General features: G+C 43.7%; 2 protein-coding genes across 2 annotated transcripts in view; one reads left to right on the top strand and one right to left on the bottom strand.

Annotated features, from left to right (window-relative positions):
- SLC5A8 (solute carrier family 5 member 8) overlaps window positions 1-1571 on the bottom strand; it is a 28082-nt gene extending 26511 nt beyond the window's left edge. The window contains exon 1 of the mRNA XM_033056815.1: window positions 1227-1571. Within this exon, the coding sequence (XP_032912706.1) occupies window positions 1227-1559 (333 nt within the window). The 5' untranslated portion in view covers window positions 1560-1571. The remainder of the gene's footprint in view (window positions 1-1226) is intronic.
- A 14081-nt stretch (window positions 1572-15652) lies between these two features.
- UTP20 (UTP20 small subunit processome component) overlaps window positions 15653-26357 on the top strand; it is a 62501-nt gene continuing 51796 nt past the window's right edge. The window contains exons 1-12 of the mRNA XM_033057684.2: window positions 15653-15776; window positions 16348-16428; window positions 17459-17525; window positions 17719-17851; window positions 18330-18518; window positions 19511-19592; window positions 20671-20808; window positions 21182-21337; window positions 22944-23090; window positions 23577-23711; window positions 25128-25205; window positions 25859-26037. Of these exons, the coding sequence (XP_032913575.1) occupies window positions 15732-15776; window positions 16348-16428; window positions 17459-17525; window positions 17719-17851; window positions 18330-18518; window positions 19511-19592; window positions 20671-20808; window positions 21182-21337; window positions 22944-23090; window positions 23577-23711; window positions 25128-25205; window positions 25859-26037 (1430 nt within the window). The 5' untranslated portion in view covers window positions 15653-15731. The remainder of the gene's footprint in view (window positions 15777-16347; window positions 16429-17458; window positions 17526-17718; window positions 17852-18329; window positions 18519-19510; window positions 19593-20670; window positions 20809-21181; window positions 21338-22943; window positions 23091-23576; window positions 23712-25127; window positions 25206-25858; window positions 26038-26357) is intronic.

Genomic DNA, 26357 nt, shown 5'->3' on the forward strand with positions numbered 1-26357 from the left:
CTGAGCATTTAAAACGTGATCTGTGAGCATGTCCACACAAGGGAGCAGACTTGAACCCCTGGACACAAAAGTTGTTAAAAATCTGAACTCTGTTCACAAACAGAAGATATATCTTTTATAGGTGCATTACTGATTCAACAAGCAAGATAATCAGTGAGTTTCCAGTAATGATCATATGCCTTTTTTTAAAAGTGCCCTACTTAAGTATCATCATGACAGTCCAAAGATTAGTAGATTAAAATACACTGGAAGACACCAGAGATTTCTGTTGGTGAATTCTTATCTAAATCTACCCACAAAAATCTTGTTTTCAGCCTCCAGTGCTGCAATGCCTCTGTTCAGTGTAATAAAGTGCTAAAGACCAAAGCAGCTAGTCAAGGACTTTCACCTGCACCGACGTTCCTTTCCCAAAGTTCTCTGCAAAATGAGCAGTTTGCTTCTAAGTCTGCAGCTAGGGACTATCTCCATGCAGGAAGATAAACATGTTGCATGGACTTTCTGAATCAGATGCTTCCCCACCCCATCAGACTTGACCTGTGATTATCCCACTACCCCAGCTGTCTCTGTGCTGATGGCTGCAGCTTTAACTTACATGCTGGGCTGATGACCAGCTCAGCCTTATTTCAGTGGAAGTAAGAAAACTTTCACAGACACAGAGCACTTGCTGACCTCCTTGTGTAGTCATGATGGAGAAGACATTCAGTAAACAGCCTCAGGTGACAAGGGGTGTCTTCAAAATCTCTAGGAACAGCACAAATACATACTCTGCCAAAGGGGGACTTCTGTGGTTGCGTCTAAGCTTAGCAACCAATCTGGAGGGAGCGTGATGTGATAGCTCTGGTTCCTACAGCAGATGCCTTTGTGCTCTGGTTTTAATATATTAATTACGTGATGATTAATGATTAATGACATGTCACCATCCAAGCTGCACTAGGATTAATCCACCTACTGAACTGAGTATCTGGCATGAGGAAACAAATCTGGTATGACACACAGTTCCTGAGCTAAGGCAGCAGCGTTGAGCATCACCTGTTTGCAGAGACAGTGTGGGCAGACTTGTGAACAGAGAGTTGCAGCTGGCTCTCAGGAATGTGGTGACATATGACAGCCCAGAGTGCTGGGAATTTGGGGGAAGAGAAGGTGGAGGGCAGATATGTAGAAAGTAGACGTGAGAAGCCCCCCAGCTCCCTAAAAGATGGGGAGGCATTCTTTCCACTCCACCTTACCTCATAGGTGCTGGTAATGCCCAGCTTGTAGAAGACAGGCAGGAAGATCTCAGCACTGCACACCACCACCAGGGCATAGGTGATGGCAAAGATGCAGAAGATGGCACCATAGCGATAGATCTCAGCAGGGGTGCCCAGCACCGTGACGGCTGACATGAAGCTGGCGGTGAGGGACAGTGCCACCGGGAGGGCACTCATGCTGCGGCCAGCCATGAGAAAGTCCTTTGATGTCTTCTGCGTGCCTCCCGCGAAGGCGTAGTAGATGCCAATGATGGCTGAGATGAGCAGCATGGCCGCGAAGACCACATAGTCCCACACGGTGAAGCTCGCCATTCTACCGGAGGAACTCACCCTTGGAACCAAGGATCTTCCCCAGAATCAGAGGGGCTGCTGCTGGTTCCTCCGCAGGGCTGGTACAGGGTGCTTAAGCAGGAAGAAGCAGATGGGAACGGGCCCCCGGGGAGGTGCCCCCCGCCGGGGTTGCGGCAGGTGCGGCGACACCAGCAAGACAGAAGCAAAAAGGTGAGAGCGATGCGGTGTCCGCAGGTGGGACAGGTGCGCAGCACTGAGATGCGGTGCGGTGTCTCCGCCGGGACAGATGCGGAGCAGTGCAGTGTCCCCCTGCCGGGACAGGCACGGAGCGGCGCGGTGTCCCCTCCGGGATAGGTGCGGTGTCCCCGCCGGGATAGGCGCGGTGTCCCTCACCGGGATAGGTGCGGTGTCCCTCACCGGGATAGGTGCGGTGTCCCTCACCGGGATAGGTGCGGTGTCCCCGCCGGGATAGGTGCGGTGTCCCAGCCGGGATAGGCGCGGTGTCCCCCGCTGGGCCAGGTGCGGGGTCCCTCTCCGGGAGAGGCGCGGTGTCCCCAGCCGGGATAGGCGCGGTGTCCCCGCCGGGCCAGGTGCGCTGTGCAGGTCCCGCCGGGCCAGGTGCGCTGTGCAGGTCCCGCCGCGTGTCCCGGGCGTGGGAGCGGGCTGCGCGGGAGCCGCTGTGCGAGTGCCGGAGCCGGCACGCGGGCTGGCCTTATAGGGCCCCGGTGCCCGCTCCTCCCCGCGGCGCTGGGGCGGCGATCCCGGGCCAGGGCAGCCCGCCCCGCGCCTCCGGGCTGCGGGATGGTGCCGCGGCACAGCCCCCCCGGAACGCGGTTACACTGCAAACTTGGGTCGCGCTCCAGAGCTTTTGGAGGGAAGACATTTCACACGAGAGTTCCCCCAGGATGGGGAACCTACCCTCGCTTATTAACATATGCCACCATCTCCCCAAAGATAAAGGGATAAAAATATCCTTTAATATATTCATTTCCATGAGTTGTGTAATCTGGAAGGAAACTCACTGAATCAGATTTACCAAAGCAAGTTGCTGAACACTGCACTTGTGCAACAGGGAAACCCTACTACCTGCACTGTGCCCACATAGTTTTACTAACGGTCTTCAACTGATTGCAGGTTCAAGAGTCAAAGTGCACAGGAATATCACAAATAGAGCTTCACTCACATTACCCAGGAGGAATACACCAAAAACACCTATGGATTTTAAGGTCATTCATGTCAAGTGGTGGAGATGCGCTTGTTTCTTAGGCAGCAGGACGCACAGGACTAACACAGCAAATACCACATTTGGCCACTTTGCCATATATTAGTAACCCCAGATGGGTAATGAAGATGAAAGGATGCCAAAGCTGACTAAGACAGCAGTGCAGCCACACACAGCGCACCTTGCAGCAGTTTAGAAGCTTTGCACAGTAGCTTTCCATTTTGAGCAAAGTGCTATGCTGGAGGTGATTACCTAGTAAAGTCAGAACCAGCTTGAGGATTAAAAATTACCCTGTTTTCCTTCATGGAAGGTAGAATAATTTTCCTTCCTGCCCAGCCTTTTCTGGCTTTTATCCACAGCTGGATAAACTGGAAGTAATCTTTGCTGCAAGTGGCCTGGGTTCAGCTCAAGGTCCTCTGACCTGCCTGTATCTGACCATTTGGAGACATGGTTTTCAGCAGCCTTCTGTATCTTACACAGAAATGAGCAGACATCTGACAGCCAAGCACAGATGATGGAACACTTCTCTCTCCTTGGGAGCTCTGGAATTGCAGGCCTTTTGGAGTTATTTCTGAGTGCATATTGAATGGAGGGGAAGTAGGTGGAAGTCTGTCTGGCAGGATTATTAAGCTGAGCTGTGAAATCATGTCTGTGTTGGTCCGGTGTCTAGATGCCTATCTAGGAGTATGAATGTCCCTGAAGCTGGCTGTGGTGTGCCAGTGGTATGTATGGCCTAATCTCACCACAGCAGGTTAGGGCATCAGTCTCTAGCCCAATTACTCTCTAATTACTTATACAATGATATGAGCTTCCAGATGTTCTGTTGAGGAAGAGCAAGAAAGAAACTTGTGCTCTACACCTGCCAATTAGGCTGTTGATTCATTGACCATCTGAAGTGGCTGTCCTAAATCAACTTTTGACAACATGAAAGATGAGAAAGCTTCCAAGCAAAGCTTCAATCAAAACCAGCACATCCCCACTCAGTGCAATGAACTGGTGTTGTCCAAAAAAAAAGTATTTGTTGTCAAAAACCATGATCCCTTTTTCTCAGGAAAGATATAAATGCGCTCTGGCCCAGACCCACAGCTTGTGCTGTTCGGAGCTTCATGTTCAGTGTCCCTTGTTTGCACTCCTTCAGGCATTATGTTGCTCAAACTATTCAAACAATAGCATGCATTTAAAGTATTAATTACACAGGATTAATACAATTTTGATTCTGTTTCCTTATAATTTTTGACATAATGTAAACATAGCAAGTGATAACATGTACTGGAAAACAAATCATATTTCTTAACTGAAACACAAGCAGCTATGAGGAAATGCACATCACTCTGGTTCCCTTGGTTCTTTTACCAATAGTGTTAAGCAAATTGTCTTTCAAATGTCATCATAACCAGTATGGCATGAAAGGCTGGATCCTCCCATGAGGATGTCTCTACTCTTGGAACCAGCAGCAAATCTGTATGATGGCCATGTTCTAAATCACAGCAAGTGAAGCTGGAGAACAGAACTAAATGGTTTTTTTCTGGATTTTTCATACAGGAAACCAAATTAGCTCCACTGGTTTGTGCTATGTAACAGAGACAAAACTGCAGGTATTTGCTTTTTCTCATCGCTACAATAGATACATAAGTGGGTTCCAAACTCAGAGAGCATTATTTCATTGTCTTCTTGTAACACTTTGCCCTGTCTGCACTGGGCCTTATGTGGTGTCTCATGTCACTGCTGCTGTGACTCTGTTTTTGTAAGATCTACATACATCAGTGGGATTCAGTATATAATAGCAAGAGGAGTAAGATTCACATCTCTCCAATTAAAGGGCCATGGATCTGACCAAACAAACCCCAGACTGCTCTGTGGGTTGTAAGTGGTTCCTGCCTTGTGATTGTATTGAGCTCATTTCCACTATATGGAAGCTCTGTGAGGTGTTACTGGAAGTCTGTAGATAAGGACATTCCCTTCCCATTATTTTTAATGCGGATGGGCCACTGCATTGGGAGATCAGTGGGATAGATTTTCTCCTGTAGATCAGACAAAGATATTGAGCCCTGAACTTGGAGAGATGCTGCCCATCTCTCTGAACTAAGTTGTGAAAATAGACTTTGAGGGATTATCCTGCTAGTAGGCAAATGTGGGCATGGCCAAAAACAACTGTAAGTGAGGGAGGACAGGGCTGGAGGCCTGGTGACCACTGTTCAATGGTGATACAAGACGCTTTGCATTTCGCTTTGGCAGCCTGGGAGCTCTCCAACTTCCAGTAATTCTTTGCTTGAGTGTGAAGTTTCAGACTGTGTGGGCTTCAGCTGTACCTACAGCAGCTGAACTGAGTTTGCAGATGAAGACCATGCCAATTTTACTCCTGTGTAGTGCCAGGACTGGCCACTGTTCTCTGCTGCTGACAAAGGGATCAGTTTGGAAACCTTGCCAGAAAATGGCTGGCTGTTGGTAAAAACAAACAAACAAACAAACAAACAAACAAACAAAATAATTTCAAAACAAAATCTGCAAAAATTGATGATTTGTTAGGAAATCAGGGATGTGGGATCATGCCCTGTACATATATATATATATGTATGCATGTGGAAAGTGTTTGCACTTCATGCAATGACCACGGCACACCATCACTAAATCTAGAGAGACTGAGGCCTCAGAAAGATTAAGGAGCTACCAGTTGCATTAAAGTAGATGGGAAAAAATGCAAGATCCCATAAATTTTCCTGCAGAAAGGAAGACTGCTGCAGGAGCTGAACTTCTATTAGGGAATGGTGAAACCATTTGAGAGAAAGAACTTAACACAAAATTGCAGGCAAAGCTTCTCATCTTCTTAAGTTCACAAGCCAAACAACACTAAGACACAATAATACACACTAATACAAGAATCTAGGTTCCATTTACTCCTCTCTACTTGTTTAATTTCCTTTACATCACAGTTATTGTTAGGAAATCAAAATCAATCATTTACTCCTAATTAGACTGTCTGATCTTTCTCAAAATGTAGTACTTCAAGTAGAAATGTGCTTCTTTTAATGTTGGAAGATTTTAATTGCAGCAACTGCTTCCTATACAGCATCACTTGTCACCTTGAGAAGCCTGTTGCACGTTGGTGTAAAGGAAGCTCATTGCTGATGGTGTTTCTTACTTCTGAACATCAGTTCAGTTGTCTGGATACACCCTTATCTCATCTACTTGTTGTGCTTTTCCACACACTGCTGTTTTGAATTGCTGGGCATAGTAGAGCTAGTTTCCTGTCTACCACCATTTCTTGGCTTTGCTTTTCCTGGTTTAATGCCCCTGATGTGGTTTAATCCCAGCCAGCAGTGAAGTACCATGCAGTCACTCAATCACTGCCTGCCCCCCACATTGCAGTGAAGAGGAGAAAAAAAAAAAAAAAGAAAAGTAAAACTGATGGGTTGAAATAAGAGCAGTTTCATAAGTGAAACAAAATAAAATCTAACAACATTTATAATAATGACAATATCAAAAATTTTAATTAAAGGGGGTGGCAGGACCCCAAAAGAAACACACAATGCATAATACAATTGCTCACCACCCACTGACTGATGTCCAGACCACACCTGAGCAGCAATTACTGTCTCTTGGCCAACTCCTCTCAGTTTATATATTGGGAATAATGTTCTGTGATATGGAATATAACTTTGCCTAGTTCAGATCAGCTGTCCTGGCCATGCTCCTTCCCAGTTTCTTGTGCACCTGCTCACTGGCAGAGCATGGGAAATTGAAAAATCTTGGCTTAGGGTAAGCACAACTTAGCGACAATAAAAACATGTTGTATTATCAACATTCATCTCATACTATATTCAAAATGCAGCACTATATCAACTGTTAAAAAGAAAATTAACTATCCCAGCCAAAACCAGGGCAGATGTCTTAGAGAAAGCTCCTACAGTCTTGTTTAGTGATTTTCTTAGCTTTCTTTTTAGTTATTTTTTGTCAGCCCTTTTTCTGTTAATAGTATTTGAATATGACAGAATTACAGTAATTTCACGAATACAAGCCGCACCAATTTGACCAAAAGTTTGGTGGAAACCCGGAAGTGCGGCTAATATTCGAGGGCGGCTAATACATGGACAATATTCTAAAAGCTGCCAACACGGAAGTGAGAGCCCGCGGCAGCCCCAAGCCAAGCTGGAGCCCGGCCGGCCCCGGCTGAGGTGGGAAAGCCTGGCAGAGGCGGGGCCAGCAGTGTGGGGGGCGGGCGGCTGAGCCTGAGCCAGCAGGGCGGGGCAGGGGGGCGGCAGAGCCCGGGCCAGCAGGGCGGGGGAGCCCGGGAGAACTGGGGCTAGCAATGCAGGGGAGCATGGCAGAAGCAGGAAGCCGGGCGGGTGGGGCTGCCTGGCAGCGGGGGAAGCCCAGCAGAATCGGGGCCAGCAGCGTGAGGGTGCCCGGCGGTGCGGGGGCCTGCAGTGCCGGCAGGGCGAGTAAACGCGGCAGCGAGGCGGTGCTGACGGGAGAGGGGGGCCAGTGAGCCTGGCGGCGGCTGCAGCACCACCCGGCCGGCCTCGTCGGCAACCATGAGCGGGCCGAGCCTTCCTGGCCCCGCCCCGAGCCAGTAAAGCCCGCTATGCCGCGATCCTGTTACTAATTGGCCAATTTGTGAAAGCTGCACACGGATTCTCGCTACGAACGAAAGTGCGGCTAATATTCGGGGTGCGGCTTATCTATTGACAAAGACAGCAACATTGTCGAGGCACCGGGGGTGCGGCTTATAGTCCGTGCGGCTTGTATTTGTGAAACTACTGTACCCTGCAATGGTATTCAGAAGAGCAGCATCATCATCAATATTCCTTGTGGAGTTTGGATGAGTTTCTTAGAAATAGTCACCTGGCACATGTATTTTGAGCACAGGGATTTTCTCTTACCATAATTGCTACCTCTTTATTTCCAATAATATCACTAGGGTACATTTCCAAGCATCCTTTTAGAATTTTTTTCCAGTAGTAATTTTATTGAAGTGCCTCTTGCATGGACTGTGTTCGTTTGTGGGCAATAACGAGGATGCAATGATATTTCCAAGTGTCTTGTATCTTAAAAAAACACCATAAACGTAACAAGTTAAGTATTTCAAGAAGCATGGTTCCCTAATTCCATATCTATAGCATTGCTAATCCTCATCCTATCCAAATCCTTTATTTGAAGAGGTGTAGATTTGGGAAAGGTCTTTGCTTCATCTGGAAGCCTTTCAGGGTAACAACTTGTTTGCTTGAAGTGCTTGTTCTCTCATCCTTAGCATGTCTGGGACGCATGGACAGAAAGAGTGACTCACAAAGAAAGAGACCAAGGAGAAAAGAGCCAAAGAGTCATAAAAGTCATGGTTTATGTTGACATTTTGAATGACACCTTTTTAGTTGTTTGTTTTTTCTATTTTTGCATTCCACTGAAATTCGAATGAAAAATAATTTAAATGTGCGTAATTAATGTTCTTGGGAAGGCAACTTCAGATTGTGTAACCCACTAATACAAACACACCTTTTAAAATCAATTGTGAGTGCTCTAGGATTGAAGGAAGTACTTAAGTTAACCTTGACTACTGAGCACTTTAATCTGAATGATTATGAGTCTATAAGGCATTTCCTGGAGAATTCTCCTCTTTCACCTAAAAGAATAAATTTCAGAATTAATTTATGGATTGTCCAGGCAGTGAGATGTAGCACAGATAAACACTTGCTCAAGAGAACATTTAGTATGGAAATAAAATTGTGGTATAGATTTTACTTCTTTAACTAAAATGGATAAATAAGTTACATGATTGAACTTTATTCCCATGGCTTTGGGATCTTTTGTTTATTTAAGGTGTTCAATTCTGCATCAACAGAATTACAATTCAACTAGTTTGCTTACTTGCAGTTAATGTATGAGAAAGTGCTGTCAAATGTTCACCAGAATGATGAAAAAAAAATTGATTTTTTTTCTGACTAATTTTTCTGAATTCTTGTATTTTGTTTCTGTTGTTTTCCTCTTTTTTTTTCACTACCTGCTATCCAAACTATCTCAGTTCACATGTTCTAGTTGGTGTTTTTCTGATATGTGTTTGCTTCAGGTGTACCGTGTAGATACTTCAGTCATGCAGCTTGGCTCCCTACTGAAGGAGAGAGACAGGCTTTTCAGAAAGAAACTGCTGCTTTGATATGCTCCCTGGAGGAGCCCGTGTCTTTGCATTTTCTCCAGAGGAAGCCTCTGGAAATGAGCCTGCTAACTCTGCCGCTTCAAAATACTCTGAAAAATGTTGCCTGCCACTGCCCCAGTGACCTAACTAGCTTTTTTATGATTTTTTTTTCTATTAATAATCCAGAGTGTCTATCACCAGTTCTGACATCCTCCTTATTATCTGCCTCCCATCCTTCTTTGTAATTGCTACTGCTAAATCCCCTGTGCTCCCTCAATTCTTTCATCTCTGCCCCCATCTCTTCACATTCAAAAAGTAACTTCTCTTTCTCCTCCCTCCCACACTTCTGCAATCCCAAGCTTTTAGCATCCACAGTCCCATGAGGCATTTCCCCCAAAATTGCTGTTTCCTATCCACTTCATTCTTCCAATTTTTAATGTCTCTGGGAAACAACTGTCTTGCCTCGCTTTTAAACCCCTTTTTGATGGTCTTCAGTTCTTCGTCTACTCTCTGTCAAGGCTGTCCATGCTGAGATCACACAGATGCATACATTGCTTGGAAATGTTTGAATGCATATTTACACCAGCTCTATGTGTTTAATTGTTTTGTTTGTCAGACATCCTCAAAGCAACATCCATCACCAAAAGTAGATAAGGAAGGAGGTTGTACCCTCAGGTCCAACCATCTTATTTTGTTGACTTTGGCTTGGTTTGTTTCTTCTGTTTTCCTCTATAACATGAGATTTGTTGCACCTATTTATGATGCTATCTGGACATTTCAAATAGCAAATCCCTGTTTTTTCTGGAGAATGGAAACATTGCCAGCATCCTTGGTCTCTCCCAATATGCTGCTGGGACACACCACAGGTTTTCTGGCCTCTTGTACTGCAGTCTTATGGCTGTTGCAGGATGCTTAAGGAGAGGTAGATCATCTGTGGTGGGTGGGGCACAGACGACATGTGTCATGTTTCATGACCAAACTCCATGGCAGGAGAACTTTATTAACCCAGGCACACTAAGACTCTTAAAATTAATGTTTGTTGCTTTAGTGTATTGCTATCCAGTGTTAGCACATGTTCAAATAGACTAGAGCGGGGTTTGATGAAAATGTGGATTTGGGGATAAGGCAATGGGGAAGAAATAACAACTTTAACATGCTATTTTAAACAGGCCCAAAAAAAATTGTATTGATCCAGCATCATAAAGCCTCCACAACTTCTGCACAGTCAGGTCAATACCATGTGATAGTGTTAGCAGTTTGCAAACTTGAATGATCCGATGCACAAGAAGTGCAGCAGTAAATGTCGGTCAAAGAGGAGAAACATTTTGGCTGCAGCTGGATTTAAGGGACTCCATCTCTTGGAGATGCTTTGTATTTGTACAGTATACCATTAGCTGATCATAATTTTAAAGGGGCTCATTTCATCTCACATCAAAAGAGGTGCTGGTGGGCACCCTGCAAGTTATCTTCTACTGGCTATGAACACCGGGTGAAATACAGCCCTCTGCACAGCCAGTAGCTATAGCCAGAGAGGTGAACTGCACTCCTGTGGTAAGTGCTTGCCCAGTTCATGCAACCAGGACCTCATCTGCTCCAGAGTCTTTTGGGTTTTCTCTCTTACTTGCAGGTTGAGGCTCATTTCCTTTTCCTTTATCACTGAAGTGTCAATCTCCACCTAGGAATCTTTTATACAGGGATTTATTATTTCAGTATGTTTGTTTTATCATTTCCTTCAATGGTTCCTATTTGATCTGATCATAAACTAGACCCACAAATTGGTATTAAAAGCAGCAGCAGTGTCCAAAAGTTTACTTAAATTTATGGTAAGAAGGAACAGCCCTATTTTTTTTCTTAGTGTTAGTAACATCTCTACAGTTACAGCATCAATAAAATTTTTTAGTGTTTTTTGGGTTGGTTGATTGGCTGGTTGGATGGTTGGTTGGTATAGCTTGATTTTTTTGTGTTTTGTTGGGGTTTTTTTCTGCTTTATGTAGACCAATATTGTAAATTTCTCATGAATATCCATAATTTAGCAGCTGATACCAGCAGCTCATAACACAGTGGAAGTGCCAAGAAGGGCTGCTTTGTCTCTTGATGTTGTATAAATTCTTCACTTTTCTAAGGTACCCACAAATATTTCACTCAACAGAACATCTCAAAATTAGACTGCTTCCTAGCAGTCTCAGCTTAAGGGTATGTGTGTTTAAATGTTTTTTCCTTACTGTACACTTCAGAGCTGAGATTATTAGACCTTTTCTTCAAAGTTTCAGCTCTTGTACACTATGTCTCTTGGATCTATGAGATCAAGAATGGATAACTGAAGTACTGACTCTACTGGAACCTGAGAGCAAAGTTTGAGCTGCATGAATAGTATGACAGTTCAAACTTCAAATAAGAAAAAAAACCAACAACAAATTAATTAGCCAAAACATCAAACCTACATACCTAACTTTTATTGCATGAATGAGATGGATGCAGAGATATGAAGAACAGTACCAATTGCTTTGTACATTACCTTCTGTTCCATACCAGGAACATACCATTCCTTTCAGTGAGTTTTAGTCCCAGACACATGACAGGCAGCCTGAAATCCAGATGATTTCTTTCAAATCCAAATGCCCCTCATTTTAATGGTGAGTGTGAAGTGCAGGAGAGCATTCACCTCTCTTTTGGGGAACAAGACTCCATCCTGCTTTTTCATTTTCCTTTCTCCATGATTCCTCTGGGAATTCTCCTCCTGCTGTTTCTATTACTGTTGCTTTCAACAAGACCATAGCCAGTTCTGCTGCTGCTGCTGTGGCAGAGCAGTGGATGAAGAGCAACAGCAGTAGCCACCACTGCAAAAAACCTCTCCTGTCCTGGGGCTATCTGTATACACATGGTCTGTGCAGAAATCAGACCCTTTTTCTTTCTAACAAAAAGAAATTTGAAAACTTTCTTCTCCACTCAAAAAAACAACCAAACAAAAGCCAAACAAAAAACCCTCCCCCCCAAAAAAAAACAACCAAACAAAAAACCACAAAATCCCACAAAAAGCAATCAAAGAAACCAACCAACCAAAACCAAACAACAAACAGAAAACTGAAGTCTAAAAAAAAACCCCAGCTGGCTGTTCCTACTGGGCAGAAAACTGGCACGAATCAAAATGTGCCAGGGATTGTGTGGATGATTTATTGGTGTGGACAGTCCCTGTGCTCTGGCACTGTTCAGTTTACTTTAAGAGATGGAGCTAGTACAGCCCACCTATTCCAGCTCTGCAGCAGGACCCTGACTTGAAATAGATGAGTCACTGGCCTAGGTTTTCAAGGATTGAACCAGGTTGTTAGTGCCCCTTTCTGTGGGAAAAGTCCCTAAATTCAGGATATTTCATACAGAAAATCTGGGATCTGTATTCCAGCCCCTTGTTCTAACCCTCTCTCATCAGCAAACCTAAGGGTAGATGAAATTCTCCCCATGACTCAGCTAGCATTGACCTGGAGTTGCATTATTCGCAGAATATGCTTCAGGCATATTAGAAAAAATGTGGCCAAACAGTTTCACCAGATTGCAGAACAGGATTCCAGAATCTTGTCTGCTTTGACTTTGAAGCTCTCTCTACAACATCCTATATAATCTTGTGGAGTTTTCTCCTACAAGGCAAGGCAAAATGCCAGCGAGAAGCTGAGGAGGAAACTGGCAGTGAAAATATGCCATTGTGTTCCAAAGGGCTCATCTTACTTTGCAGACAAATTAAAAAAATATATAAATTTGTTTGCTTCAGTTGAAAGAATACATCGAACTGCGTGATACATTTATATCACTCACCTTCAACTCATGCCAACTTCCCCCAACAGGAGGATTTTGAAGCGCTCCTGTGATGCCGTAGGTTCACAGCCACATCCACCGCAGCCCCTGCACCCCACCTGAGTGGTGACTTGAGATAGGAAAAGACAAAAGCTTCTGGGTTCACAATCAGCTCAGATAACTCTTTAGTCTCTAGCTTTGGGCATCCAAGATTGGAAAGTTGTTTGGTCTAATTCACAGTTGTTTCTGTTCATCTATTTGCCTGTTATATTTAATTTTGAAAGGGAAAATCCTCTCACAATATAATTACCTATGCAAACTCTGCCATGCCTCTATGAATATGGCAGGAAAATGAAAATTTGATCTTACACCTGTGCACCTATGCAATCTACAACATACCCTAATTAAAAATAGGCTGACCTGGCTGCTCCTTGTCTGCTGTCAGGTAACATGTCCTTTAAGTCGGAAACTCAGTGTCATACAGCCTTTAGGAGTACGTGCTGTGCTTGTGGTTATTACGCATAAAAGTACGACAGAAGTAGGGCAACTTGGTAACAGTTTGGATACTGTGTATTTATGTAGTTATTGAGCCATGTCATGTGGGAGGCATCCCCAGAAGGCAGTTGTAGATATGTATAATGGGGTCATCCAGACTTTCTGAGACTGCCAATTCTAGGATTAATTCTATTCTAACACAGATGTTTCGAGTACAAGAACGTGTCCAGATCTTCAGTGAATACAAAAGGAGCCTGAAGTTGATGCTCAAAGGCAGACTCAGGCATTGTAAATACGTAGCTTGTTTGAGATGAATTCTGGCCTGTGAGAGCATCCCGGGTTAAATATTGAGGTATTTCACCTCAATTACTATTATTATAAACTACACATTACCAGGAGGCAAGTCTGCTTTGCTTCTACATAAAAGTGGCTCTCGCTGAGTCCAGCAAGCAGATTTTGAACTGCAGGACTAAAAAACCCAGGAGTGGAGGAAATACAGGAATTTCAGACCTGTTTCAGAAGTGCTGATGCATTAGAGTCAGGGACTGGTGGCTGTAGCCCACACTGAGCGTTGGAAGAAGTCAGATCTGCATTGGTGACTACTTTGATAGACATGCAGGCACTACTTTACAACGGTTTCCTCTACGTGCCTCTACAGGTATTACTACCACTAAGCCATTGCTCTTCAGAAGGCCATCTGTTTTTAATTTTTAATGCCTCTAGCATAGATTTCTGAAGGAGAATTGCTGGCAGGAACCATCAGATAATCACAGGGTTCTGGAGCTAGGGCCTGCCCAGAGATGGGAAAACCACATTTCTTACTGGAAAAGTAAAAGAATAAAGCCTGAGGCTTGAGGCGTTGCAGTCAGAGGGGAGTGTATGTAGTAAAGGTATTGCTAACAGAGCTGCAGCTCATACACAAGTGGGGAAGGGCCCTTCTGGGTCACTGAACCTTGCCAGCTGAGGCACCAGACCTACTGTCCTAGCCATACTGGTATTGATATCTGGGCTACTAGCCTGAGGCTCACTCAGATGTACATCCAAGTGCATACACTCTGCTGGCTGAAATGCACTCTGTGACTAGCTCTTGCAAACAGAAACTAAGGAACATCAGCAGCTGCAGGTCTACCCTGTCTCAATCTTCTGAGAAATTGCCAGTTTACAAACAAAAAAAAGCATTTTTAACCTTTTAAAAACTTTCTCATTTGGCTGATGATGACTTCTGCAGCATGCAGAGCACTTCTCCCCATAACTTTACATGAATGTTAGATTTTGCTCATTTCTTTGGATGATTTTGTAGTGCATGCATCCCAGAAAATTCTACAGCTCTGCTGTAGATGCTATTCATAATGAAAAAATACCTTGCAGACTGTTTTCTGTAAGTATACAATATGTAGGAGATATAGTAAGGGAATTTACTAACCACTTCTGGAGGGTTATTTGTGCTCTTAAACAGTTGCATATTGGTGCCTAAGCTCTTGTGGATCTAGACCTCTCAAAATGCTTTTAGCTGCACTTTTATGGAAATATTTGGCCTTGAAATCACTTAAGCAAACATTTTCAAACTTAACTGCCTAATTAGGCATTCTCTTCCCACCTAATGCAAACACCAGAAGTCCTTTCTATTCCTACAGCAGAAAAGCAAGGTTTAAAGCTAACAGCTGTCTCGGTAGCTCTGACTCCACAGGTGCTGAAGCAAGCACGTTCCCCTACCTGTCCAGATGATTATCATGTTATGGCTTACTGCCTGCCTGTGGGCAGCCTTTCTGGATGCACCTGGCAGTGTTTAACCTGTTCGGTCTGTTCTCAGTTGCGGGTCCCTACGTGCTCCTAATGGTGAACTTCAGCCGTGCTCAAACCCACCTGTATGTCTTTCCATCTGAATGACCTGCAAGCCTGGTTTGTGCGAGCGGCCTTGAGCTGCCTGTGGCAGGCAGGACAGGCAGCCTCGGCAGGGCCAAATTCTCAAGCTGTGCAAGAGCGTGGTTCCGAGCTGGTTGTACCACACCTGCCCGCAACAAAGCTGCTTCCAGCCTTAACTTCACCTCCCTCCTCCTCACACGTGCTTCCCCTCCCGCAGCCGCAGGCAGAAGCTCCCACGGTATTGCAAGGGACGACCAGTCCGTAACCATTTACTCTTGTGCGAGGACTTGGTTTGCACGTACTTTGTCTACGATGAACATTTTAGTTTAAATTGCTGAGGTCCGGACAAAAATCACTACTAAGAGCAGTGGGCAGCGGCTGTTTCGGGATGAGCCATCAGTGCCGTGCTGTGGGCTGCACTGCTCTTCCCTGGGCACCGTCGCGGCCTCCCCCCAGTACCGAGGTGCCCCAGCCCGCCGCCCTACACCGGAGCGCACAGATAATGCTGGGGCGAGGCTGGGCGATCCCCATTCGCTGCCAGGGTGAGCCGGGCACAGGAGCCCACTGCTCCGGCCCCGGTTCGGCACCGCCCGCCCCTTCCGCCGGCGGTCCCGCCCTGCTCCCGGCAGCCCGAGTCCGGCATGGCGGCGCCCAGTGCCTAGGGCCGCACGTGTGGGACTGCTGTGGGGGCCCGGCCGCCGCCACCATGAAGAGCAAGCCCGCGGCCCACAAGTCGGGCAACACTCACCGGGTGAGCGCCGGCCCGGACGCGGCTGCTGGGCGGGGGAAGGCAGCTGAGGCTTCCGCCGTCGGTGTTAGTGCAGCGGTGGTGCCCTAACCGGGGCGGCGGGGCCGGGAGCGCTGAGCGCCGCGAGGGGCCCGGCCGGGACAGCGGGGCCGGAGCGCGGCTGCTGCCCCGGACCCGGCAGCTCCTCAGCCGGGTCACCGGCCCTGGCGGGCAGCAGGAGCACCCTAGCGTAGGAAACCGACACCATTCGATGAAATTAGCCATTGGTCATTCAGGAAGGCTGGGAGCGGGGGAGTTTCTGAGCTCTAGGTAGATTTCTCTGCATCTCTTTCATCGTGTGGTGCAGAGGTGTGGGCTGCGAGCCTCGGCTTTGGAGGTCGGGGTGGGGGGGAGAGGGTCAGTCCTGCTCCTGGGCGTTTTGCCTTGATCTTTTGTAGGGCTGATACTGAGGGGTATTATCTGGCAGCCCGTCTTTAGAAGTGGGGTTTGCAGTGTATGTGCTATGGAGAGAGATTTATAAGGTCTGTGCTCAGAATCGAGTAAAAAACATGTCTTTTTTTGTCTTTTTTTTCAGTTTCTTACCTTTTCGGAGCGCCTAAGCAACATTAATATTGATATTATTCATCGGATTGACAGAACTGGGAGCTATGCTGAGGTGAAAGCAGAAATCGTGATTATTTTCAGAAATCACATCACAAGTAGATATACTCCACAAAAGAATCATTTAAGAAATTTATTTGGGAGGAAATTGGAAAGAAGCTCCTACAAGAACTGCTTTTCCTGGAGCCTCGTTTCATGCTTTGTTCCCTCTTACTCTTTTACCTGGTTTGCAGTATTGCTGCAGAGGCACCTTGACAGTATCACCTTAATGTCTTCCATGTGGCTGATGGGCCTGTTTGTGAACATGAAAGATGCTGCTGTGCTGTTTAGCAGTCCTAGGACCAGACTTGGAAAGACTTGAGCCCAACTGTTAATCTAACACTGTCAAGTTCATCATGAAACCATGTCCCTAAGTGCCACATCTACTTTTAAGTATTTCCAGGGATGATTACTCAACCACTTCTTTGGACAGCCCATTCTAATGCCTGACCACCTTTCAGTGAAGAAATTTTCCCTGATATCCAGTGTAAACCTCCTTTAGCACAACTTCAGGCCATTTCCCCTTGTCCTGTCACTTGTTACCTGGGAGTAGAGATCCACACCCTTCCACATTCACACCACCCATACTGGCAGCATGTGTATAAAGCATGAGCATGTATCTTTATGGATCACAAGGGTCATTTCTATCTGTCACATAAATCATCATCATGATTATAGTGCTCTGTAGGTTATTGCCACCTGGCCTTCTGAACTTCCCACTCAATAGCTGTGAGGATGCCAAAAGAAGTCCCAAGGCATTGTGATGGGTGAACTATGGTATTGCATCTTAGATTATCAAGGCCAGTCAACAGAGGTATAAAATGCAAATATGTAAGGACGTCCTGTCACCAGAAAATATTTTCAAATGTGTTTTGCATATTGAAAGAAAGACTTATTTTCAGGGAAACTCCTGTTGAAATTAGTCATTGAGATTTCTTAGAATATTCTTTAAATGTTTAAGGCACTTGATAGTTGTCTTCATTTGAACCTCTCATCTTTACACATTCATTAGGGTTGGTAGCTACTCTTCATCTTTGTTTTGGCAGGAGGTTGAAACCTACTTTTTCGAAGGACTGCGGAAATGGAAGGAACTGAACCTCACTCAGCATTTTGGTAGGTCATTTCTATTCATGTTTCCTGCTTTCCTCAGACTGCTAAAATATGTTTTTTTCTTCATCCAGAGCCCAGTGGGAGATTATGGACTGGTTTTTGGGCTGGGCTCTGGAGCAGTGTTATTCTTTAACACCCTACATGTTTACCAGGGTCTGGACTAGTTTTCAGGACTTCTCTTTTGTTGTTTGAACAGTGCAATTCTACAATGAAGTGGCCAACAAATGCCAGTCCTTCAACCAGCTGGTTTATTACCAAAGTGCTGTTGTGCAGAGCTTGAAGACACATTTGCAAGTAGAAGGCAGTCTTGCTTACCAGCCCCTATTAAAGTAAGTGTATGGTCACAAAAAGTAGTCATAAGCCTTGATGGTATTACAAGTAAGTATAAGTCCTGTTGTGAGTGTTCTTTATCTTTATTGTGCCTGAAGAAAATAAGCAATGAGATACCCAAAACGGTCGTATTTCCCTGACAGAGCTTTATGGTTCTAAGTCTTAAAAATGTATAGTTGTGACAAGGCAAACAAAGTAGCTGGAGTGCTTACTGGATGTCAGACATTGTATCAGCGTGCTTTGCTTGATGTTAATCATTTGTTTTCTTGTCCACTGCTGTCTGGTTGATTTTTCAAACATCCTAAGATTCTTGCCATCCACAGCTGCCTAATAGGTGATATTTTTCAAAAAGTGAAAAGTAAAAGTGATGCTACCTTTCTTTCCAAAGAGATTGTGCTGTATTATGCAGTGTTTGACTAGGTTTTTATTGGTTTATTTTTGAGATGCACTAACACTGGTGTATTTTCTGAAACACAGTCTGGTGGTGCAGCTGGCTCGAGATCTTCAGGCTGACTTCTATCCTCACTTTCATGACTTTTTCCTGGCCATCACCAAATTATTGGATACACAGGACACAGAGCTGCTAGAATGGGCTTTTACTTCTCTTTCCTATCTCTACAAGTATTTGTGGAGACTGATGGTGAAGGACATACACAACATTTACAGGTAAAAACCATATTTAATGTCTGTCTTGATCAGCAGTTACTAGATGCTGTAGTAATGTAAACACCACGTGGATACATGACTTAATGCTTCAGTACACCTTTTACATGCTTTGTCAGCTTTTCTTAGAGAGAAACTGGCCAAGCTCCAGGGAGTTCCTGCAGGGACTTCGGGGCTTGGGGAGTTCCTGATCTGCAGGTGCTTGAAGGCTGATTTTGTATGTGCTTGCTGTGTTTTTAAACCTTTCCCAGTTACCTGCTTTTGGCAGCTGCAGTAGACTGACTGAGCACATGGCCTGACTCAATGTGACCACTTGTTCAGTCTTCCATTGCTGATGTAGCTGGGCTCTTCCTTTTGACATAGACAGTGGTTCCATGTTTCCTCCTCCTAATTTCAGTTTGGAACAGGTGGAGCAAAAAACTGGTTACAGATTTCCTCCCCAGCCCAGGCTAAGGTGTTGAACATACTGAAAAATGATCTATTCAGTTTGAGAGAATCTGAGGCACCACTCCCTCTGCAATGAACCTGTGATGAGCCAACTGCCGCTGTTACTGATGCCAGCAAACTGCAAATATTTATCAGCCTTGCAAACTGAATCTTTCAAAACTTTTAAGTGTACAGGGGACCTGTTGGCTCAGCTGAAATAGAAATCTGGTGTATAAATGAACTTTTGTTTCACTTATTGCTGCTAAACATATATCTTGAAAATCTTTATGCTGCAATTGAATCTGTGTGGATCTGCATATTTGAAAGGTATTTCTGATTATGGCCTAATTTGCTGGCACTGTCATATGACATTCTTTGCAAAACTCTTGTTCTTTATGCAGGGAGAGTGGAAAGGAATCTAGATGAGGGAAGGTATTGGCCCTCTCTAGAAGGACAGGTTCTTAGTGTTTGTAAAAAGTGGTAATGTAAACTGGAAACCATCTTTGTAACCAGTTGATGGTGGTTCTTGCATTTCCCCTAAGACAATGGATTATTTTGTGTCTTTGTAGCCTGTACAGCACCCTACTGGCTCACCACAAACTCCATATCAGAAACTTTGCTGCTGAAAGTTTTGTCTTTCTAATGAGAAAGGTAAGTGTTTGTAGTTTGGTGCTATATTCATTTTGAGGTGGTTTTTGGATTCAATGCACAATATTGGGTTTTCTCCAGAGAAGGGTTAACAAGGCCTGAACTGGCATACAGCATGCCCTGAGTTGTCATTTTTTGTTGGTGACTTTATGTCATACTGAGAATGTAATGGCTTCTATGTCAGTGGCAAATAGAGGCCTTAGCACTCTCTGTTTAGGCATGTAAAACTAAATGTCTGTGGTTTGTTTATCTAAGATGACTAGAAATAGTAAAGTAATCCTGCAGAAAGGAGGCTTGAGTTTGTATATGCACATTTGCTCACTGGCTTTTTCATTAATACTTAGAGACCTTTGTAGAACTTAGTAGAATTTCTTTGTAGAAATTCTTCTAACGGTTTTTGCATCACTGTATGTAACATTTGCAGGCAGATCAGCCAAGATCAGACAGCAGCCTTTCATGGAGTAAGGAAAGAGAGTGGTGATTGTTGGATTTTCTTTAGTCAAAACATACAAAAGCCAGGATTCCTTAGACTGGCTGGCAAGTTTGAGTATCCTCATTTTTCTGCAAAGTTGAGAGACCTTAATAAAGCATGTTCATTTGATTGATTTTTTTTTGGAAATTTCTGAACTTTAAGTCAAATTCTCAGAAACTGAGGTGTTGGGCCGGAAGTCCCTGCAGTATTCTCAGATGTGGTTCCAGTTTAGGATGACTGGATTCTGTGTTCAGCTGATACATATCTCTTTCTCATCAGGACAGAGATTTTTTGTTTTAGTTGTGACCAGTTTAACTGCACATCTATGCCTGTGTTTAAAATCATGAGAAGAATCAAACCCATATCTTTCAGCTTCAGTGATCTTAGCAGACCTGTGTGCGTTCTGGGGCTGTGGGACATGTAGTGACTGAATAGCTGATCAAATTTCTTCTTTGAATTTCCTTGTTGGTCACAGAAATAATGAATTTGAGCTGTTGTGGGAAGGCAGGACTAGGTGAATAACATTGTGCTGTGGAACCTTTTGATTGCCTTCATCCACCTGGCAGCTCTGAATAAAAGATAACATTTTTTTCTCCTTATGTTTTGTAGGTTTCTGATAAAAATGAACTCTTCAATTTAATGCTTCGTGACCTGGGAGAGCACCCCGAGAAGGTGGAGGGTGTAGGACAACTGCTTTTTGAGATGTGCAAGGGTGTTCGAAACATGTTCCACTCTTGTGCAGAGACGGTAAAGACAAAACTGCTGCTTTAACTGTTACTGTAATGGGCCTTAGGCAGTGCTCACTGAGATCATCCAGTGTTTTCTCATTCATCTCAGTGGTTCCTTGGTGATAAGCATGTTGGTAGTTACTTGGTAGGATCTGAAAGCCTTCTAAGAATATTTTTTGAGACAGGAAGGTTGTTTTAAATAATTCCTTTGCAATATTCCTATGTGCTGATATTTCAGATTTTAGGTGATAGCCTTTTTTATTCCCTGTAGTCATTCTAGAAAGAATTGAGATCACTGGAGTATTTTAGCAATACATTGCACCTAATTAGTTTTAAGATTGCTAGATTTATTTTTTAAGTGTAGGAACATGATATGCTGTTTTCCTGTGCAGGCTATGAAGTTAATTCTGTTGAAACTGGGGCCTATGACTGAAAAAGAAATTGAGCTACCATGGGTAGCTGTTGGAGAAGCCTTCAAGCAAATGATTAGATCATCTGCAGTACATATCCATAAGGAGCATTTTGATATTGTCTTCAAGTGCCTGAAGGTACTCTGATTATTTTTCTTCTTACTGTTATTTTTTTATTCATGAGTGACGGAGGAAAAAATCTGCACTTATTGAGGAAAGTATTTGTGTTTTATTGGACCAGAACTGGGGTTTTTTTCTGATTTGGAAACATAAAATACAAAGTCGTGGGAAAAATTCCACCCTTCTTTTCTAAGTTCAGTTACCCTGGTGGTTGTTTTGTGAATGAGAAAGGAACTACTATAGGTGAGACTCAAAACTCAGTCTTATGGCTGGGCAAGAATGGTTTGTACAGTCTGCCTTTGCACACATTGCAGAGCCCTTGTTGGAATGCAGTGCTTGTTTTATGTTGCTGAACTATTGGTGGTTCAAAACCATTTTCTGATGGTAAAAGGGAATGGTTTTGCCTTACAGATCTTTTTAAAGCAAAGAGTTTGGTTAAACCTGGAAATCCAAGTTTGAACCTTGCAGCCAAGTACTGAAAATCATAATGTTTTCAGTCTGGGTGTTCCTGTGTTGCTGCTTGGGGGTTTTTTACACTGGTTTGAAGGAGCACAGCTGAGTACTGTGGGCTGTGCTGTGTTGGGTTAGGGTGATGTAGAATAATCAGCAATGACACAACCTGGCAGTGTGTTTTACTTACCTCACCAGTATTTAAAGGTTTGCAAACATGTGGTAGGGGGATTTGCTAAGGGAGATTGAAGCCTCTTGCAACTGACAACAGACTGTCAGTTGTGCTCCTCAGAGGGATGAAATGGGAAACTGCAGGAAATAGTTCACATGAGCTTTTTTAGAGTAGTCCTTCCAGCATGGGTAAATAATTTCTGGTTCTTTCTTGAGACTGCTTTCCTATGACTAACCAGTTTTCTGGAAAATCCCATCCTGTTTCTCTGGTCTCACCTAATATGATAAGCAATTTTTACATGACTGTCATTAGCTACAGATTTGTTTATCACTGAATGTTTTGTATCCCTGAGATTTCTTTGACTCAGCATCTGCAGTTATTATGAAATCTTGGAAATTTGTGACATATTTCCTTTTATTTTTAATGAGGTTTTTTCTTTTACTCTGGAAATTGGTGGATCCATGGGGATATCTTGCTTAGAGGGAAATATTCATGCAGTCTTTGATAGCTGTCTAAATTGGGTTCCATTTGTTTGATTAAGGATAGGAGTTTGTATCTTCTGGGTAGAAAGAGACACTAATGTAGAATGCACATTGTATGAGTAATCTCTCAGCATCCACATTAGCAAATGATGCACAAAATGTAAAAGTAATCTAAATTCTGATAATTCCAGTGAAAGCTGGGTGCTTCCAAATCACTGTGGGTTTGGAGCCCAATATTTCTCTTCCCTATTTTGTATGTCAAGTGTTGGCCTTTCTGGAGGCCCTCATTTTTGGAGTTCCTTGTATTTCTATCCGAGGAATCTGGGATGTGTTTTTACGTAAGGGAAATTTCACAGTGTTTCTGCAAGGTTTAATTTGTGGAATATGTATGAGAGACCCAGCAATAGTGTGTTGAGAAGCTGAAATACTGATTCTTTGAAATGTCCTTCAAATAGCAGGAAGTGAAACAGAGTCTGTTCATTTATCTGAAGCATTTCATTCCCCTATTTTATTTAAACAGGAGTCACTCTTAGATTTGCAGAGGAAAATAACCAAGGTCAACTGCTCTGTGGCTTCAGAGCAGATGGAAAGGATTCTGCAAGCTTATCTGATCTTAGTTGAACATGCAAATGGATCTAAAATCTCACTGCCTGAAGATGTCTGTCAGGTAGGTCGGATGTCACTAAGATGTGTCTCAGAAGTATTGATTGAATATGGAAGAGGTGTGTTCAGCCAAAGCATTCGTACACATTTCTGATGCTTCACTGGGCTTAGGATTTGAGCTGACAAATATTTTGAGTATTGCTGCCTCTCTGATCCTGTGAGATTTTACCTCTGTGTTGCTGTGCTGGTGTAGCCCAACTGTAAATGAGCAATGGGGAAAATGGACTCCTGTGTCTAGAGTCTATTCCTACCACTGTGGAGGAGTCCACCCCCCATATCAGTGGTATAGGGCAGTTCTGCCAGATTGACATACATTTGACCCAATTAGGGTAGATTCAGGGCCTTTGAACTTCAGTGGGACTATTAGGATTCATTTCTGTGGGCTGAAGCTTAGAACTCTGCCCTCCTGGTCCAGGGACTGTCCAGGCCATTCAGACCAGATAATCATTATCTTCGTGGATAGGTATGAGTTCTCTCTTTTTCATTTCAGGTTTTAATAAAAATGTTACAAACACCATATCTCTCATCTTCTTGCTGCAAGATGCTGCTGAACACTGTTTCTGCATTTCTGCTGGCTGAAAATGTTTCGTTGCCAGATTCTTTGATCAAGGAATCTGTTCAGAAGGTAACAAGGAATGCTGCTTATACTAGAAATCCCAGACTTCAAACTCCCCAGAGCAGGGTGATTTCTAGACGTTCTATTTCAGGCTGGGAAATACGCTATGAGGTTCCTTTTAGTCTTTTAGCACAGGTAATGGAGAAACTACCTTGGGAATCCCAAGGTCTTGGGATTTCTTGGCAGTCTTACACAGACTGTCAATATAGCAATGCCACCATGGCAGACATCATTGCAATGAAATCCAGGCTCTGATTTAAACACCTACAGCTTCTGTAGAGAAAGGAAGGAGAATAGTGAAGAAATATATCCTGCCTATGGTGATAAAGCAGATCATTGAGTCAAACTTAGTGAAAAAAAGCATTGTTTCCAAGCATTTAATGAGCACGCCTTAGCCTTGTGAACAGGGTTCACACAAGTGCAGTTGTGATTTAGAGAGTACAGGGTACAGGGCTTATTTCAGTTACTACCTTTGCTCCTGGAACATTGACACTATTAGCTGCATACATTCCTATCAAATGTAGTGTTGCAAAGATTAACAGGAGATTATACTATGTAATCTGATTCTTTAGTTTTCCTGCTACAGTACATTATAATTTTGCAATTAGCAATATGGACCATAGCTGTAGTGTGTGCGTGAAAAAATATTTCAGATAAAAACGCCACACGATTTACGGTGGGGAAGCAATACTTGCAATTGTTTAAAAAAGATCAAATCTCATCTGGTCTTCAGTGTTCACTTGTGCTGAAGTGAGATTGGTTCTGCCTGTGGCATGAGGCCAGTTTTGCTCAGGAGACTTCTTCAAACATTTGAGGATATTTGTGTGGGCCTCTGTTAAACTGGAGGAGGCTTAAAGCTGTCCTTGTGTATTGAAGGGTCTGGGAAAGAGAGATCTGGGTGTGCATTTTATCTTGGCATTGAGTACTTGATCCTGTGTACCTCAAAGGACTGTTCCTGTTTTTGATCCTTCAAAAGCACAGGGATTCACTCTGCCCATGAGATAGTAAACTTTCTGCAACCAGCTATAGAAAAAATGCTGAGTTGAAATATGTTTTGGGCCTAACCTTTTTCCTAACAGTTAGTGTGTATCTGTGCTGCAGTCCTTGAACTTTGAACTTATATTGTCCATATCATACTGAAGAGATAGCTCGGTTGTCTTTGCACAGAGACTGTAGGATCCAGCAGGGTTTGTCAAAAAGGGTTGTGTCAGTAGAGTTTGTTAATAAGAACTATGCATTTCTGTACCTAAATGGTCACTTGGAAGCAATGCTGCTCTGTGTGCTGGAATTAGCAAGAGGGATAGGCGGAGTATCTCAGAGTTCAAAGCATGCTTGATTTGTATGCCAGAAAAGATGTCCCATGGGTATTGAAGAGCTCACTATGTAATGTCTCTCATTCTGCAACCTTTCACTTGCATCTTGCAGGTGTTTGCAAGTGGATTTGAACGGCGTTTTCTTTTGGACTTCTCTGAAGCAATGTTCACAATGAAGCAGTTTGAGAGGGTAGGTGGAAGTGATTGTGCATTATGTTTATTTTTGTTGCTAAAGGGAACAACTGGGCAATCCACAGTATATTTACCTGCCTTGTATGCTGAAGGATTCTTGTGTATTGACATGATGTTTATTTAAACTTCTGTCATGATCTGATAAGAAGGTAAGAGGTTACTTGTGCTATTGTGTTAAAGTTGTGTAAGGGTTCTCAGAGTTGGAGAAGGTGATTGGTGTTCACAAGAAGAAACTTGTCTTTAGGGACTTAAGAGGGTGAGTGTGTTATGGATGAGAGGAAGAGAATGAGTTCTGGAGAAATTAAGTGGAAATGAAGAATAAGCCCTGTAACTGGTGATCTGTGAGGAATCAAATTAATTAAATGGTTGGGAAGTGGAAGCCAAGTTAAGGATCCGGAATGTCCTAAGACAATTGGATTTGGTGCAGAGTGAGTTTTGGAATTAAATTACCATCCCTGCTGGGATAGGAAAATGTCTGTGTCTAGGGACACCAGAACTGATAAGTACAATGATGTGCTGGCTTATTTGTGAGCATTTGGATTTCCCTGTGGTTGGTGTAATGGGGTGTCTTTTTTGTCGATTTGATGATGATTAAAGAGACTTGCCAATCTTTGACTTTTTACCTTTTTTTTTTTTTTTTTGTCTCTTCAGCATTTTCTCCCATGCTTTCTTGAATACATTGAACATTGCTTTTCTGGCACAGATGCCATCACAAAGGATGAGGCTGTGGCAATTCTGGCTAAACTCATTTTGGTGAAAGCAGAGCCTCCTACCATTGGTTCAATGGCATTTGAAAAGTATCCTCTTGTTTTCACTGAAGCATCTGTCAGGTGAGATTTCTCAAGTTTAGCTTACACTAGATGCGTCTGTGTGGCTCTAGGCCTGAGGGCAGTGCAGAACACATGAAAGTTGCCTGCCAGTATTTGCTGGAGCAGTTGCGCTGCTGGCAGGTTTGCAAACCAAGTGATACAGTAGGGTATCACTTCCCTTTTTGAAATTATATGAGAAGAGTTGGAAAAAGGTTGGAAAGGTGGTCACTGATACGAACAATGTTGTGGTGCATATATGATGGGGATCTGTTACACCATCATGCAAACTGCATCCCTTGGCAGTTAATCTTTATAGTGAGTGCAGCAGTTCAGCTTCTCAT

Source organism: Catharus ustulatus, chromosome 4 (genome assembly GCF_009819885.2).
Source record: "Catharus ustulatus isolate bCatUst1 chromosome 4, bCatUst1.pri.v2, whole genome shotgun sequence".
NCBI lineage: Eukaryota > Metazoa > Chordata > Aves > Passeriformes > Turdidae > Catharus > Catharus ustulatus.